The sequence below is a fragment of the Geotrypetes seraphini genome, chromosome 10 (genome assembly GCF_902459505.1).
Source record: "Geotrypetes seraphini chromosome 10, aGeoSer1.1, whole genome shotgun sequence".
Taxonomy (NCBI): Eukaryota; Metazoa; Chordata; class Amphibia; order Gymnophiona; family Dermophiidae; genus Geotrypetes; species Geotrypetes seraphini.
In genome coordinates, this window is record NC_047093.1 from 138,599,537 (window position 1) to 138,615,101 (window position 15,565).

Here is a 15,565-nt window from a genome sequence, read left to right on the forward strand (position 1 = left end):
GTACTTTGCAGTTCATGTTTTACACTATATGCCATAATAAACCAATTTGCACTCTTCTCATCTGGAGACAACATTAAGAAGTACACGTTATACACTTTTCAAACATATACATTAGATTTCCAGTGTTGGCGCATTTTTGAGAAAAAAAATAGTTGCCGTGACTTATAACATAAAACATACAAGGGTTGAGTCATCCTATATAATAAAACGCTAGCCGCGCATGCGCAATCAGACCTGCGTGATCTGTAATCCCTGATCCGTGATCCGTAGGTCCTTGTCTAAGGTGATGTGCGGTCTTGCCGGCTCTGGCTCCCTTTCCCTTCACGGGTTATTTCTACGTTCACCCAGCTCCCTTACAGTGGCGGCGGTGGCTCCTCTCTCGAGTCTATGGCTATGCTACAACCCATGCAGCCGGGGAGCGAGAGATAAGCCTCCACTGCCGCTTGGAACTTTAGAAGAAACATACTCTGCAAGCCACTTGGGGGAGGGGGGGGCTCCAAAATTGGGTGACGGGGTCAAAAGCGCGCGAGACAAAAGTGCACCGAAAAACCAGCGCGGGCGCGCCTTTGTCTCGCGCGCTTTTTACCCGTCACCCAATTTTGGAGGGGAACTTTATCCCTTGAGCCCCCCCCTCCCCCATGACTCTGCCACTGCCTTGAAGGGAAATTCCTACTCACATAACCTGCTCCAAACACAGGATCCTTCTTCAGAGTCGAGCCAATCACATCGCAAGCAACATTCTTATAACACCTCCCCATCCGGGTAATAGCACACACAAGTTCGACGGTTGGCCGACTCACGCTGGGAGGATGCGCCGCAGCAAAGTGCTGCACAGGTACTGGAGGGGGAGAGACATATCGCTTCTGCACCGGTACAAACACCCCTCCAGCGTTGGCACTCGCTGCACGTTAAACAGGCTGCTTCGGGCTTTCTCCTGCAGTTGAGTCCCTCTGCCGCGTCACCGATGACGTCATCAATGACGCAACAGAGAGACTCAACAGCAGAAGAAAGCCGAAGCAGCCTGTTTAGCGTGCTGCGGCTGCCAACGCTGGAGGGAGGTTTGATATTAAAATCATCTTGCTGGGAGGGTCGCAGAGTCAGCGGGGGTTGGGCTGGGAGGGGAGAGAAGCGTCTGCCTCGGGTGCTTCAGGCAGCAGCAGCGTTTACAATTCGCTGCTGTTGCTGGCTTCAGGCCTTCCTCTCTGGCCGGTCCTGCCTACTTCCTGTTTTCATGAAGACAGGATCGGCCAGAGAGAAAGACCTGAAGCCAGCAACAGCAATGAATTGTGAATGCTGCTGCTGACCAATGAAGTAGTTAAATGAGGAAAGGGAGCAGAAGGGGAGAGAATGGCTTGGAGGGAAGGAGGAAGGTATGCCAGACCAAGGCAAAAGGAAGGAGGAGATGGAGAGAGGCCATATGGGACAGAGAGAGAGAGGGCGGACCCTGGATGGAAAGAGAAGAAGAGGGCAGTGAATGGAAGGGGCAACATAGAGGGTGAACAGTATTCTAGCACCCGTTAATGTAACGGGCTTAATGACTAGTAATATAATAACACCTAAAACACTTGTATAGATAATAAGTAGTGTTTTTCAAGTAGTAATAAATATACATTCAAAAATTAACCTGTCCTGCAAGCCATGCCTCTTATACGAATAAGAGATTCATTCCAAGGAGCAAGGGAAAGGTTGAGCTGCACGGGATGGCGTTCTTATGGGATAAGTGACATTTCTCGCAGGATAATAAATAGAAATGAAATGTCAGGTACGCAAAAGACCACAAAACATGGCAGTACCAGCAGCAGACTTGGGGAATTTTTGCACGCCCAAGAAGGGGCTACAGGGAATTCTCTCTCATGCAGAGTCAAGGCGGCTTCCAGCCAGCTGGAGAATAAGACATTAGGGGCCGAGCACCGAAGAGCCCCTTGTTACTGTAAATGTCTTTCCTTTAGGTGTATCGGCTTCCTGTTCTGAGCGCTCTCAAAAAGGAGAAAAAGGGACATTGCAAACCAAAATTATATGTTCCCTGGCAGCTGGTGGATTTTGGGCTCCCCTACGAATAGTTTCGGCCTACAAAGCCATCTGAACGCTGGGGGTGGAGAGAGGGCAGCAGAACACCTGCTTGGTTGGAGGGGGCCGAAAAAGCTCATCTCTGGCCCTGCACTCCAAGCTCTGTGTTGGGAAATATACTGGAAGGGCCACGGCCCAACGATCCACTCACTTCTGCTGCCTACGATCTGCATTGTGGCGATTTTCAGCTGCTCTCCGGCTAGGTGTAGTTTACGCCCATGTAGAATACTGTAGGCTTTCCACATGGTTCCCCTCTTGCGTTTAGAAGCGCACGTATCAGTATTGGTAAGCTACAATATACGTGTTCAGTTGCTGGCTAACTTGGTAGGCAATTTGTTACGGATTGAGGAGGGTAATGGATTTCATCAGCATCGCCAACTATCCTTATAGGGGGCACTGGAAGTAAGCGTTAATTGAGAGAAAGACCCCCCTCCCTCCCGAGAGGTAGATCTTTGCACTTTTCTTACAGAAATTAAAGCCTCACACCCAGGCCTACAATGAGGTGAAACAAGGATTCGATGAGCCTACCCTCAAATGACAAAGCAGCTGGAAAACTGTCACCAAAGAATCCCTCCGGGGGTATTTCCCCATGTCCCAACCCATCACCCCATTGCATCTCTGAGCCAAGCCGGGATCCTCCACAGAGGATAGGGATGCAAGATTTTCTAGTTTTTCAGTGAAAATTAAGGTGCAACAAATGCCCATTCTTTTTTCTCATCTAGAACCTGGTGCCAGATTGGTCTTTTATCCTGGACTGACTAACGCTTTTGTTTAAATGCTTAGGACTAGGATTAAAATCGGGTCCGGTTCAGAAGAATCACGTTGGCAATACGTCAAATACGTGCATAAAATTTTAAACAAATCACTTCAAGTTTTATGCTACACCTCCCCCTTATCAGATTGAAGCCATCTTGAAAGGGGAGGAGCCAGGATCTGAGTTGCCACCACACCAACTTTCACCCCGACTGAGCCACTGGCAGTGTTCCAATCCATTTACAAACATTTAACCATTGTATTGGCACTTTACAGCCTAGAGAAGGGGTGGGCAAACACGCTCCTCTAGGGTCGTAGTCCAGTCGGGTTTTACGGATTTCCACAATGAATATGCACGAGATCTATTTGCAAGCAATGGAGGTGGTACATGCAAAAAGATCTCATGAAACCCCGAGAACCCAACTGGACTGTGGCCCTCGATGCCCAACCCTGGCCTGGAGTTTAAAAATGCTAACAAAGCATGCCTCTCCACCCCACCCCATTTGGAACTGAGCCAAAGACAGACAGATAGAAAAGGTGCTGGGAAAACTGGTCCTACTGGGATCAGCGAAATAAGACTTGAAGATGACCATATTCTGCCGTCAACCATGTACTCCTTCAGTTCCCTTTATGAAACCACCTTCTACCAGTCCAATCTTGTTAATGGATGTACTCTTCAATTGAATCAAGGATTTTCTGGGCCAGTTCAAGTACCTCAGCTTCCTTATCTGCTGGGAAGCTGTTATTCGGGATCTTGGGAGGCGAGTGGTAGGTGGGATATTGTGTCTTCCTACTATCCACTCCAAACTGTTGGAGCTGGTTGACTTGCTTCATTACGTTCTGCAGGTCAGGGCTGAAATCGGACACATCTTCTGCTAACGAGGCAATTGAGGAGTCTTTCTGAAACCCCCCATACCTGGAGAAGTGAGCAGCAATTAGAGCTTTCTCCACAGCTTGATGGGCCTTGTGAAACACCCATTCTGTGCTACAGGCACCAACGTCATGCGCGGCAGCACAGAGGTCACACAGTGCTTGCTTTAGCCAGCGCTTGGCCTCTGCAGGATTTGGGCTCTTCTTCCACCCACTCTGTTTCTTATGGAAGCTCCAAAAGTCATATGAGAATTTATGGTTTGCAGAGAATCTGTTATGGTTGTCTCTGTGTCTAGATGCCTCTTGACTCCACTCGTTCCAGCACTGTGAAAAATCATGCGAGGGGCTGTACCGCTTCCCAGCTTGGCTTGGCCGGTTGCGATACCCCACCTCCTTCAGATCCTTGACCTGCTGCTGGAGGTATTTACAGATTTCCTCTGCCAGTTTCTCCTGTCCTATATTTTTATCTGGATGATAACGGAGGTAGAGGCGCCTCACAGCTTTCTTTCTTTCCTCTGGAGACAGCTTCCAGATCTCATCGAGTTGCTCGTCAATATCTTCCTTGATGTCTCCAAGGGACTTCTCAAACCACCTGTCCTGAATTTGCTGCTGGTCTTTCTGGTTCTCCACTAGCACCAGAGTTCGCTCTTTGCTGCTGGGATTACTGCTCCTCTTGAACTGGTACAAATCGAGGTTGCTGACGTCCTCAAACCGGTCTGATCCAAGAGTGATCCGATACATCTGTACTTGGCCACTCCCACTAACTTTGGGCTCCAGTTGCTCAACAATAATTGCGTAGAGGTACAGCTCCTTTTTTGAAGGGTCTAAGTAACCAACGTAGTCACCTTTTTTGAACGTGTTAAGAATACTCATGTCTAAGCTGTCATGCCACTCCTGGGGGATCTCCTCCCCTGCGCTAGGCAAGGAATAAGCACTGAGACTTGTAGAGCTTTTAAATATCTCATGTGACTGTAGAATGTCATCAATCTGCTCTGGATTGTCACAGGCCAACATTTGCTCAAGCACCTTGATGGAGGTCGACCCAAGCAGATTCTTCATTATTCCATTAATCTGTTCAGCCAGAGTGCAGATTACTACAAAAGTATGTAGTTGTGACATATTGTGTTTATGTTTGATGTACACTTGACATTGACCATTATACCCTTTTTTGATTAAGACATCTCTGGTAAGATAAATGCCAGGAAGAGGTTTGGATTCATAGAGCAGGACGGTCGTCACTGTGGGAGAACAGATGATCTCCACTTTGCCTAACACAGCACTGCATTCCTCAGTAGCTTTCTCCTCACTCATCTCTCCTTTGGTCTGCTTTCTCAGAAGGCAAACCAGGCCATCCTTGAAGCTTGAAGAACTCAAAAGAATCTGCAACTGACACCTCAGCTCACAGCTGGCTTCATTGGCACATGGCTTCAGCGGTTGATCTGCAATGCTCCATTCTGTAATCTCAGTGAGAAATTTCGGACGCATATCCTCAGGTAGAAATTGAAGGCACTTCCTCTGTTTGTAAATATCAAAAAACATATGGTCTTCATATATATTTGAAATGAATTTAAAAATTCCATCCAATTTAACCATCACTGTTAAATCTATACAGTCATTGAAAACCAGGGCAGAAGACTCATACAATTTCCCATCAGTAGCCGGAAGATAAAGGGGTTTTAGGTTTTTGAAGTCATTTGGTTTCTTTTCATTTAGAAGGTGAAAGAGTTCCCAAGTGGCCACAGAAACGGTCCTCTTAAGGTTAGCATGTAGGGTTTTTTTCTCCCTGGTGTCCCAATAAATAGAAGACAGCACCCTAGCATAGTGAAACACAGTAGGCTCCACTTCTACCCCAAGTTTCTGGAAAAGCTCGCTATAGCAGGCCAACAGTGAAGGTAGCTTGTAAAGGTATGGGGAAAATACATAGTCCTGTATTAGAGAAAAGACAACTTGGCTTGATTCTGCCAATTTATTGTCCTCCACCAAAATAAAAGGCAGGTTGATTAAGGAGCTAGCATCAAAGCTCAAGTCTTTCTGCAGATAGTGATAGGTGGCTTGGAGAACTTGAGCCCGAATTTTCACCAGGTCTGGGTTCTGGCACGATGCCCTGCACACATTCTTAATGTTCTCCAGAACCATGGATACTGGTGGTTCAGAGAGAATGCCAACATTTTTCAGTATTTCTATGTCTGCTAGTAAAAGTAAAGGATGCATTGGAAGAATGGCCATTGATGTCCAAACTAACTGGACGCTTTCGCAATGCTTTAGCTCCAGTGAACCTTTGAGAGAAATCAAGTTTTCAGGCTTGGCTCTGGATGGATGTAATCTCTGCAGGTCATGTTCAACTTGCAGTGGTGTTAGGAATTTTATATCACGTACAGTGGATATAAAGCTGTCGGGCAGGTCCTTGTGCTTCAAGGAGAGCAAGTGAGAGAACAGCACATCTATCTTGGGTTTCAGCTGAACTACAGGGACGCCCTGGCTTGCTTCTCTTTCAATCTGGGTTGCACACTTAATGAAATCCTCCTCCGATAGCTTATCCTTCATGCCAAGATCTTGGAGTAGCCCCAGCAATCTGAAAGAGCCAAGTCCAAGATTTTTAAAGAACTGCACAGGGATGAACCTTGACTGAAGCCCCAAAATTTTAAAGTTCTCATCGCTATCATAGTAGTAAGAAACTTGCTGAAGTTCTCCGTTGATGTCCCGGATGAACTTGATAGGCTTCAGAGAGGCGATTATGATGTCTTTTTCACTTTGATAGGCTATGTAACTGGTCTGCATTATGCTTTCCAGGAGCTGTAGAATTTTCAGAAGCTGTGCTTCATTAAGATGAGAAAGTCGCGGGCAGATAAATTTAATGAAAAACTCGACATTGTTGATCACTTGGATAGTTAAGATCTTTTTCAACTCCTCGTTGATGCTGTTTAACAGAAACACCGTCTCATCATCAAATTCATAGAGTTCCTTAAACTTCAATAAGTTATCCCAGATTTTGGTATCTAGGATGTAAATCTTCTGATACCTGTTCAAGCACACATGGCTTCCTTGCATTGCTTTAAACAAGGGTAGGGACTTCAGGTTTGCCAGGACCATGCTCTTGTCATTTGTCTTATGGATATTTTTAATGAAAAACCTCAGTATGCGGTCAATTTCCCAGTCAGAAAGCTCAGTCCATCGGAGACCGGTCCTGGCACACAGCTGCTCCAGAACTGCAGGACAGTCATTCGTTTGCAGAAGCTGTTTCTTAACGAAGTGGTAGGTCAAGTTAAATGGTAAAATTTCCTTGTTCAATATGGCAAATCCTAATTTGCCAAGTATTTTGGATATGTCATCTGACAATTCATAAATAATGTTTCTAAGAGAACCAAGGGGCATCAGAAAGAGACCATCAGCGGGATTACAGTACTGGACTGGTAATAGAGAACAGTCAGAAAATAAAGTTATGAACACGGTCATTTGTTTTTCATTATTAATTTCACTTTGAAAGAATTTCCACAACCTGGTCAGCCACTTCTTATCCTGTTCAGGCAGAGGCACATCAAACTGCCCTGGTGGCTTCCAAGACCTTTGCTCCAGCTGCACTTTGATGTAAAGGACAGATTTTTGGATGCTAAAGTCCTTCAGAAAACCCATCTGCTGGAGCACTTTTTTGTGTTTAGCATGAATAACTGTCTGACTAGCAAAGCAGTGCTTGTGCGTTGGGAAAAGGTCACCAAATTCGGAATAGTACTTGGGATCATCCCAACTGAACGTTCTGAGGACCCCATCTTGTGTCACCATAAGAGGAAGCTCACTTAAACAATCAGCTTCATCTTCTTGAAAACAGAAATTTAACAATGAAGAACAAGAAGATTGATCTTTCAAAAAAGTATTGTTGACAGGCATGGGAAGACTGTATCCTCCTAGGTGTAACCTGCAGACCTTCAGAAAGTTACAGACTGTTTTAGGGTTTAATTCCAAGACAGGAACTCCTGCCTGGATAAACTCATTAAAGACAATGTGACAGAACTTTAAAGAGGGGACCAAACACATGTTGAGGCGTTGCAGAACTTTCAGTACCGCTTTACTTACTTTCTGAAGGATGAAGTGGGGCTGTGCTATTAGTCCTTCTTGACCAACTGATGACCAAGACACCTTCAAAATTTCTTTGCTATATGTATGAATTTGGATAGTCTCTGTCCTATAAACTGGAATTAGTGGAAGCAGTTTCTCACCAATTGTCTGGTACACTTGACCGACCATCTTCTGCCACAATGGTGGAACTTCATCATTAATGTAAGGGAAGAATCTCAAATAGCTTGACTGAAGAAAGGTTTCCAACATAACAAAATTTTGAAACTCTAGAGGTTCCCGCAAGTCTGGAGCCAGTCTCTTCAACAGACGAGTTAATAGATCACTGTACAGTGGGGCAAGAAGGCGAGTAAGGAGCAAGGAGTTCCATTCAGTCTTTGCACTTCCACCATCTTCCTTGCAGATGTCCCTGCGGGCAGAATCCACGACAAAATTCCCACTGATGTGAACGGGCAAGCCCGTCACTGCTGGAAGAGGCAAAGTGCAAAACGCTCTCCCTGGGACATGCTCGTTAATGCAAGCAGCAACAGCACCATGTGGTAGATACGCCCGCCTCAAATTCTCACTGACTTTGCAGAAATCTGCCACTTCATCTGCATCTTGAACTCCAATTTGCTTAGCCAGGATCCAGCGCGTGACTGATCTGGAGTTACTGCATTTCACCTCCATTGTGTATGACACCTGGCACGGCGGGACTTCAGTCATGGATCCGGCGTCAGCAGCATACTGGCAGAGTTTTTCTTGGAAGGCCAATCTATCAGCCAAACTCTCATCATTCATTCTGGTCTTCACAGAAAAAGACTCCTGCAACCGGCCTTCCTCCGAAACCTCTGAAAAAGTAATCCTATAAATGCTGTTCAGAAAAAGGATTAAGTTGTCTGCATCCTCCTCTAGAGCCTGGGATAATTCCTTTATCTCGTCACTTGAAACCGTTTGCTGGGAGATTTTGGACTTGACTGCCATCTCAGCTGCTCTTAGTGGCAGACGGAAGAGGGTACCCTGCTCCAGGTTGAAAAGGTCGGGAAGGTACGTGCTGTAGACATCCTGGAAAGTGGCTTTGAATTCTTTATTGACGCTGAACATGCCACCGGGAGAACCGTCATGAGATGTCGGCAGAAACAGAAGGTTAGGATCAAAGACGCACAGCATGCTATCCCCCGTCACAAAGGAAGGGCAATCCGTCATGTGGTAAACTGCATTGAATCCAAGTCCGTATTTCCCTGTTTTGTCAAATCTCTCTCCTTTCCCACCTCTGCCCAGTTGCTGAATGCCTTCTATATCCTCAGAGGTGAACACCTTGTTATTGTAGATGCAGAGAGCCGGGCCCTGCAGAGGTTCCCAGTCTTCCCCAAAGACGGCGCTCCTTGGATGTGTCCTGCCATCCCATATGAAATGGACCTCCGTGGCCCCAGAATCGTCAGCGTTTTGGATCAGCTCCTTCAGAATGTCTTTCTTGGAAGAGTACTCGCTTATTATGTTGCTTATGCGCTTCGTCAGTTCTTCCTTGGCCCCAAAACTTGAAACCCATTGGGACAGCTCACAGATTTTCAGGTCCTGCAGCATTCTGTGTCTCTTGGTGGGCACATGAAGCCTCGTGGCAACGGCACGAGGGATCAACTCGTGGCAGAAAAGTGTTTCTTTATCCGAAGTTATCCAGGGAGTATCATTGTAGTAAAGCTTGTCTACAGGATGTAGGATTTTGTCTTGACCTGGTAGAAATATATGATGAGCATCATGAACACTGATGGAATCTTTAGTACATGACTTATAGAGTCCTACATTAACCAATTCAAGAGCCAACTCCAGCTCATTTCTTGGCAAGCGTTTTCCTTGATGCCTCTTTTTCATTTTCTGAAGAGCAGTTACATAATCATCAAATTCAAATGCCTCATGGAGCTCCACACATTCCAATAATTTATGGAACTCCAGGTACTCTTTAGGTAACTGATAGAGATAGGGAGCTGCTTCGAAAGAGAGGGTGCGGGCAATGGAAACCAACTCTACAAACTCATTACCTATCAAAATGAAAGGAAATCCAAGAGCTTTCCTATTAATCTTTGGTCCTTCAGATGGATTTTCTTCTATCATCTTGTTTAAGTAGCTATAACACTTTTTTACAGTATGCGTTAAGTCTTGGTTACTTAAAGATCTGGAATTTCTGTATGCATTCTCCAGCTGAAGCATCACAGTCTCAGCAGGAGGGTCACAACACAAACCCAGAAACCATGCGGTCTCAGAAGCAATTTTAAAGCCCTCTCCAACAACTCTCTTGCATAAGACTGGTTCACACAGGTCGACCAGATTCAGATATTTATAGTGGTAAATCTCTGTAGGCTTCATGAGGGTAACATCATGGACTCCTTTCTTGAGCTTGCCTTTCGGAAGAACAGCTGGAAGGAAAGAGATACTTCTGAAGTCTGCCTGATCCGTGTTACTGTAGTGTTGGTCAATAAGGTCTTTCAGCAAGTCCAGAATGTGTCGGATCCGTAGATAGGCTTTTTCCTTGCTAAACTTCCAGATTGCTGGGATGGTACGGGCTCTCTCCAATAGTTCTTTCATGGGGATATGGTCATTCAGCATGCCAAGCAACTCTAGGCGAACCAGCCTCTCAGGATTTAGAAAATCATGTTGTGTTCCATGTGGAAAGTGTCCCTCTTCTTGCTCAAAGAGTGGAGCCACTTTACCCTTTGGATGGATCATTTTCCCAATCAACTGCAACTTCCCATCTGGAGTTGACGGAATGCATGGCACAGACTTGAGGAGCTGGTCAATCTCGCTGCTGTTCATATCCAAGGCATGAATAATGAGAGAATTCCTGGTATTTCTTTCTAAAGAGCCCAAGTTAGTAAAAACAATATCCCTATAGAACCTCTCCCAATTGTATAGGTTCTGGAGAACTCTCGCACAGTTGCTGGCCAGGAAATTTGCCATCACCCATTCAGGCAGCGAGACAGCTAGAAATGGCTTCTGAAGCATGGCAGAAAAAACTTTGATGGCCGTTTCACCTAATTGCTTGTGCTGGATTATATTGGAGGCCAAGAAGCAAGCGTGTTGAATGGCACACCATTCCTGCCCATTACTGAAGAAGGCGAGGTCACCAACTGCAAGCCCATTGTCTACTGCTTGATAAAATGCTTTCACAACGTCTGTAAATGGGGACTTGACTTTAGTAATATCAGGCCAAAATGTGTAGTAGGTATAATCTTCCAGATCACCTTCTTGGTGCATTATTTGCAGATGGGCCAAAGCTCGGGTCCAGGCAACTAAAGCTGCGTCACTCTGCAAAGCATGGTTCCATGCCCCCTTTTCTGTACTGTCCCATAAACTCTTTCGGTTAGACATGATCGAGAAGGATGCATTCAGGTGAAGCGGAAGACCAGTAGAAATAGGAAGAGGCAAGAAACAAAAGGCTTGGCCGCTAAAATTCTCCAAATCTGGTACCCACTTTCCGGTACCTTTTCTCTTTAGTGGCATGGCAACCCCAGCCAATGGGAGAGCAAAGGTTTGCTTCCCTTGCTGATTCTGCTGGAATACTGTAAGCGATTTCCCAATGCCAAAACTGGAGTGGAGGAGATAATGCTTTGTGGCCGGTTTCAAATTCTGCACCACAGTCACTTTGATGATGCTGGATCTGGTAATATCAATGACCTCTTGTCTTCCGATAAGGTCAGCAGCAGCCTTCTGCTTACCTTGGAGCAGGAAATACTGAGGTATTACCAGCTTTTGAACAGTTTCCCTTTGAAACTTCAGTTGAGGTGATGTTTGATTCTTTGAGGAAGAGGAAACATCTGGGAGACTGTCTAGAGTTACCTCCTGAACGTTTTTTAGAAAAATAATTAGGTTGTGGGATGATTCTTGAAAACTATCTATTAAAACACTAACCCGCTGTTTGCTGAAGACCTCACTACTGATCTTGGACGTTTGAGCTTCTTCTTCAGTCCTAAAAGGCAAACGGATGAGTGTTCCATCGTAGTTAAAAGGCACTTTCAGTTCACAGCCAAAAATGTTGTCATAAGGGCAGAACTGGTCTGGAAAAAGGTGGAGCACACGAGTCTGCTCCTGGAGATTCAGTTTGATGCCTGGGGTAGCAGTACTTTTAATGTGCTTCTGGAGATGACTTACATTGGGGTCAAAGATGATAAGATTACCAGTGCTAAGGATGGAGGGTATATCAGTCACATGGTAGACCGTATTGAAACCCAAGCCAAACTTCCCGATCTTCTCAACCTTGCTTTCTTTGGTAGCAGCACCAACCCGGGTAATGTTACGGAAGTCTTCTTCAGTGAATACTCTATTGTTGAATGACCACAAGGCTGCTCCTTGGCAGGATGTCATGCCAGGATCTATGAGGCTAGTCCGGGACTCAAGGTTTTTCCTCCAGTCCACCAGAAACTTGCAAACAGTGGCACCTGCATCATCTGCATTTTGAATCATTTCCTTAAAGAGATCCACATGTTCACTGTACTCCCGAAGGATGTTTTTGATCCGCAACGTGATGGGTTCAGAGGGTCCCCAAGGCTCAAAGAACTCAGGCTTCAGGACCTTGGTGCTAAGAAGGGGGACTTCCAAGAATGTGGCCAGGGCCAAAGAGATATCTTCATGAACGACGCAGAAAGATGCATCATCGCCACAGAGTTCTTTCAGGTGCTCCCTCGGCATGTCGCAGAACAAGGTGCATGAGAGTGGTTTTAGAGTGAATTTGCCATTGCCTGCCTGAACTGGAATAGGCAGGGCATTGGTATACCGATGGCCCTTCATCTTCATCCAGTCTAGGATCGATATTGCCAACTTTAGTTCTACCTCTGTGCCACAGGCAGAGCTTCTTCCCTCAACATCTTGTGCCATTTTGTGCAACAGTTGGGCAACATCTGCCTCCGATAAAGTCTCAGGAACCCCACATCTGAGGAAGAGATTTCTGTAGATCATGAACCCCTGTGGAATCTTCTTTATTAGGCAGCTCAAATTCAAGCCCTCTGGATAAGACAAAAGAATTTCACTTGGATTAGAGAAGCCATCCCCATTCCAAATCATGATGCCTTTGAGAAGAGCTGAAAACTGCCCAAGGTTGTCTTGCACATGTTTGTAGATACAGTGAAGGTTCAGAAGCAATGAATGAGCATCTTTTTTCTGGTAGATCTTACTAAGCAACTTTAGGTTTTCCACCACCTTCTCTGGAGGTGGCAGGTCATTGAGACCTAGGAGATCATTTGCCTTGTCATTGAACGCATCTGTAAGCGGCATTGCCAGCTCCACAATGCTGCTATGCTTTGTACTTCTCAGCTCCTGAAGTTGGTGGAATGAGAGCTCAAGCGTGAATGAACTCCTAGGCACCCAAGCCAGGCTACGCAGTTTTTCCAAGTCTGCTTGATTAAACCTTAATAGAACCTGGGTCTCATTACACACTCTGATCATTACTCTAGCCTTCCTCTCTGCAGTCGAGAGATCCCCAGCTTTCTGAGTGTTCACCTCTTCAGCAAGTTTCAGAAAGTCCTGTATAGTCAGGTCTTCTATTGAGGCTTTCAAGCCCAGATTTCTCAGCGACCTCAGCACAGATTCTTCTCGGTAGATTTGGGGAGGGAACCTTTCTGATCCAAACAAGTCTTGAAATGCTTCGACTTGAGGGTCAAAGCAAGCAGATGGCTGCAATAGCCTCCCGTTGGAAGGTAGGAATCTCAGGTCTTCACAGGTCTTCCTCAGGACCATACTTTGGCTGAAGAGTGAATCCCCATTTCTCAAAATCCACAGCATAAGACACTCTGCTTGATGCCACTCTTGCCCGTACAGGCCGTTGTTCAGTGCCGTTACCGACAGAAGAGCCACATCCGAGGCGCTTAGAAATGGGACTCTCATCAGGAGCAGGAGCCTTCGGTCTCGCTCATCGCGACACAGCAGCAGTTTTTCTGGAAGCACCAGATCTCTGGGAACAGGAGGTACGGTGGTGCTGTCTATGGCTCGGGAACTGGCAGCAGCTACCAGCCCCGAGTCTTGGCACTGAAGGTCGCGCATCTTATGGAAGAGAGGTAGCCAAGACAACACCTGCAGCTCCTCGGCATTGAAAGCGAATGCTTGAGAAAGCAGATCAGAAAGGAGTTTTCTGTGTTCTACAGGGATGCCACCAAGACATCTCAGAACTTTGTCAACACCCAAGTGGACAAAAGCCCTTAGGATGTTGTTGGGCGAGGGTGCCAAAATATAGTTTGACAGCTGTCTGTGCCACACCTTTGCGTCCCACTGGCGTATCACAGTACAACCTGCCTTCTCCAACACCTTGGCCGTGTCCTCTGTCAGGCTCTGCCCATCTTGGTTTTGTAAGAGAAGAGAGGACTTTATGGTTAACTGTGCCAGAGTAATGCACCCCCCACCTCCATCAACAGGGCTCAGGGGTACAAGAGGGTATCCCTCAAAAGGAGTCAAGTGACCAACTTCTTGCTTCAGAAAGTTCCAGAATTCATGCAGCCAGCCTCTTGGAGGATGCCAGGGTTTTCCAGGATACCAGGCGACGGGGCCGGAGCTGTGCAGCCAGCCCTCTGGAAGGGTGTTTTTGAGAGAGTTAATGATCACTGCTATGTCCAGGCACACGATATTTCTGAATGCCCCTACAAAAACATCAGAAAGCTAGAATTATTGTTAGAGAGAGTTTCAGGGCCTCAAACCTAACGAAAAGAACAAAAATTTTAAAGAGGGTAAGTTTTTTAAGTAAATTAAACATGGAGAATGGCGTTTTCCACACTCAAGTAAAATACACATAACAATTACGACACTCAGAAAACATGGCATCTACTTTTTATGTAAATATTAACATAGGCATTTCCAGGAGGCTCAGAATGGATGGTGTTGGAGACTTTGTGGGTAAATTATTCATGCCACAGAGTAGATGTCAACTGGGTGAGAGCTTTCCAGAAGGTTGATTTTATAAAAACAAGAATCTATGCATCCATAATGTGTCCTTTTCAAAAATGACCCTCTATAACAGGGTTGTCCAACGTCGGTCATCAAGGGTTGCAGTCCAGCTGGGTTTTCAGGATTTCCCCAATTAAATTTGCCCGAGATCCTGTTGTATGAAAATAGATCTCATGCATATTTATTTGGGGAAACCCTGAAAACCTGAACTGACGAAGGCCGAAGTTGGATGCCCTGCTCTACAACATTGTGCCATCTGTTAAGGGAAACCCTGAAAACCTGAACTGACGAAGGCCGAAGTTGGATGCCCTGCTCTACAACATTGTGCCATCTGTTAAGGGAAACCCTGAAAACCTGAACTGACGAAGGCCGAAGTTGGATGCCCTGCTCTACAACATTGTGCCATCTGTTAAAATTTTCCCCTCATCTTGCAATACCACCAACTCTTTGATCTCTGCCTTTCCCAGGCTTTACCCCTCACTCTACCTCACACCGTGGATCCTCTGTGTCCATTCCAGGCTTTACCCTCACTCCCCCACCACTGAGCATCCTCTGTGTCCATCCTCCAAGAAGTCTCAAATTCCAATATAATTTTCATGTCCATCACCAACTTAGGAAATCATGCACTCAACTATCTTTCTATGAAGAAAGAATAGAAATTCTGAGTCCACCCCTCTGAGCTCCATACCTTAACCTTTTTGCTCTAGAACTTATTCTAGAGGGCATAGGATGAAGTTAAGAAGTGATAGGCTCCAGAGTAAAGAAATAATTTTTTACAGAAAGGGTGGTAGATGCATGGAACAGTCTCTCGGAAGAGGTAATGGAGACAGAGACTGTGTCTGAATTCAAGAATGCGTGGGACAGGCACGTGGGATCTCTTAAGGAGAGGAGGAGATAGTGGATGTTG

General features: G+C 45.8%; 1 protein-coding gene across 1 annotated transcript in view; it reads right to left on the reverse strand.

Annotated features, from left to right (window-relative positions):
* Positions 1–1,432: 1,432 nt before the first annotated feature.
* The window catches only part of LOC117368661 (sacsin-like), a 45,461-nt gene continuing 31,328 nt past the window's right edge, over positions 1,433–15,565 (reverse strand). Inside the window, exon 8 of the mRNA XM_033962386.1 lies at positions 1,433–14,354. Within this exon, the coding sequence (XP_033818277.1) occupies positions 3,481–14,354 (10,874 nt within the window). The 3' untranslated portion in view covers positions 1,433–3,480. The remainder of the gene's footprint in view (positions 14,355–15,565) is intronic.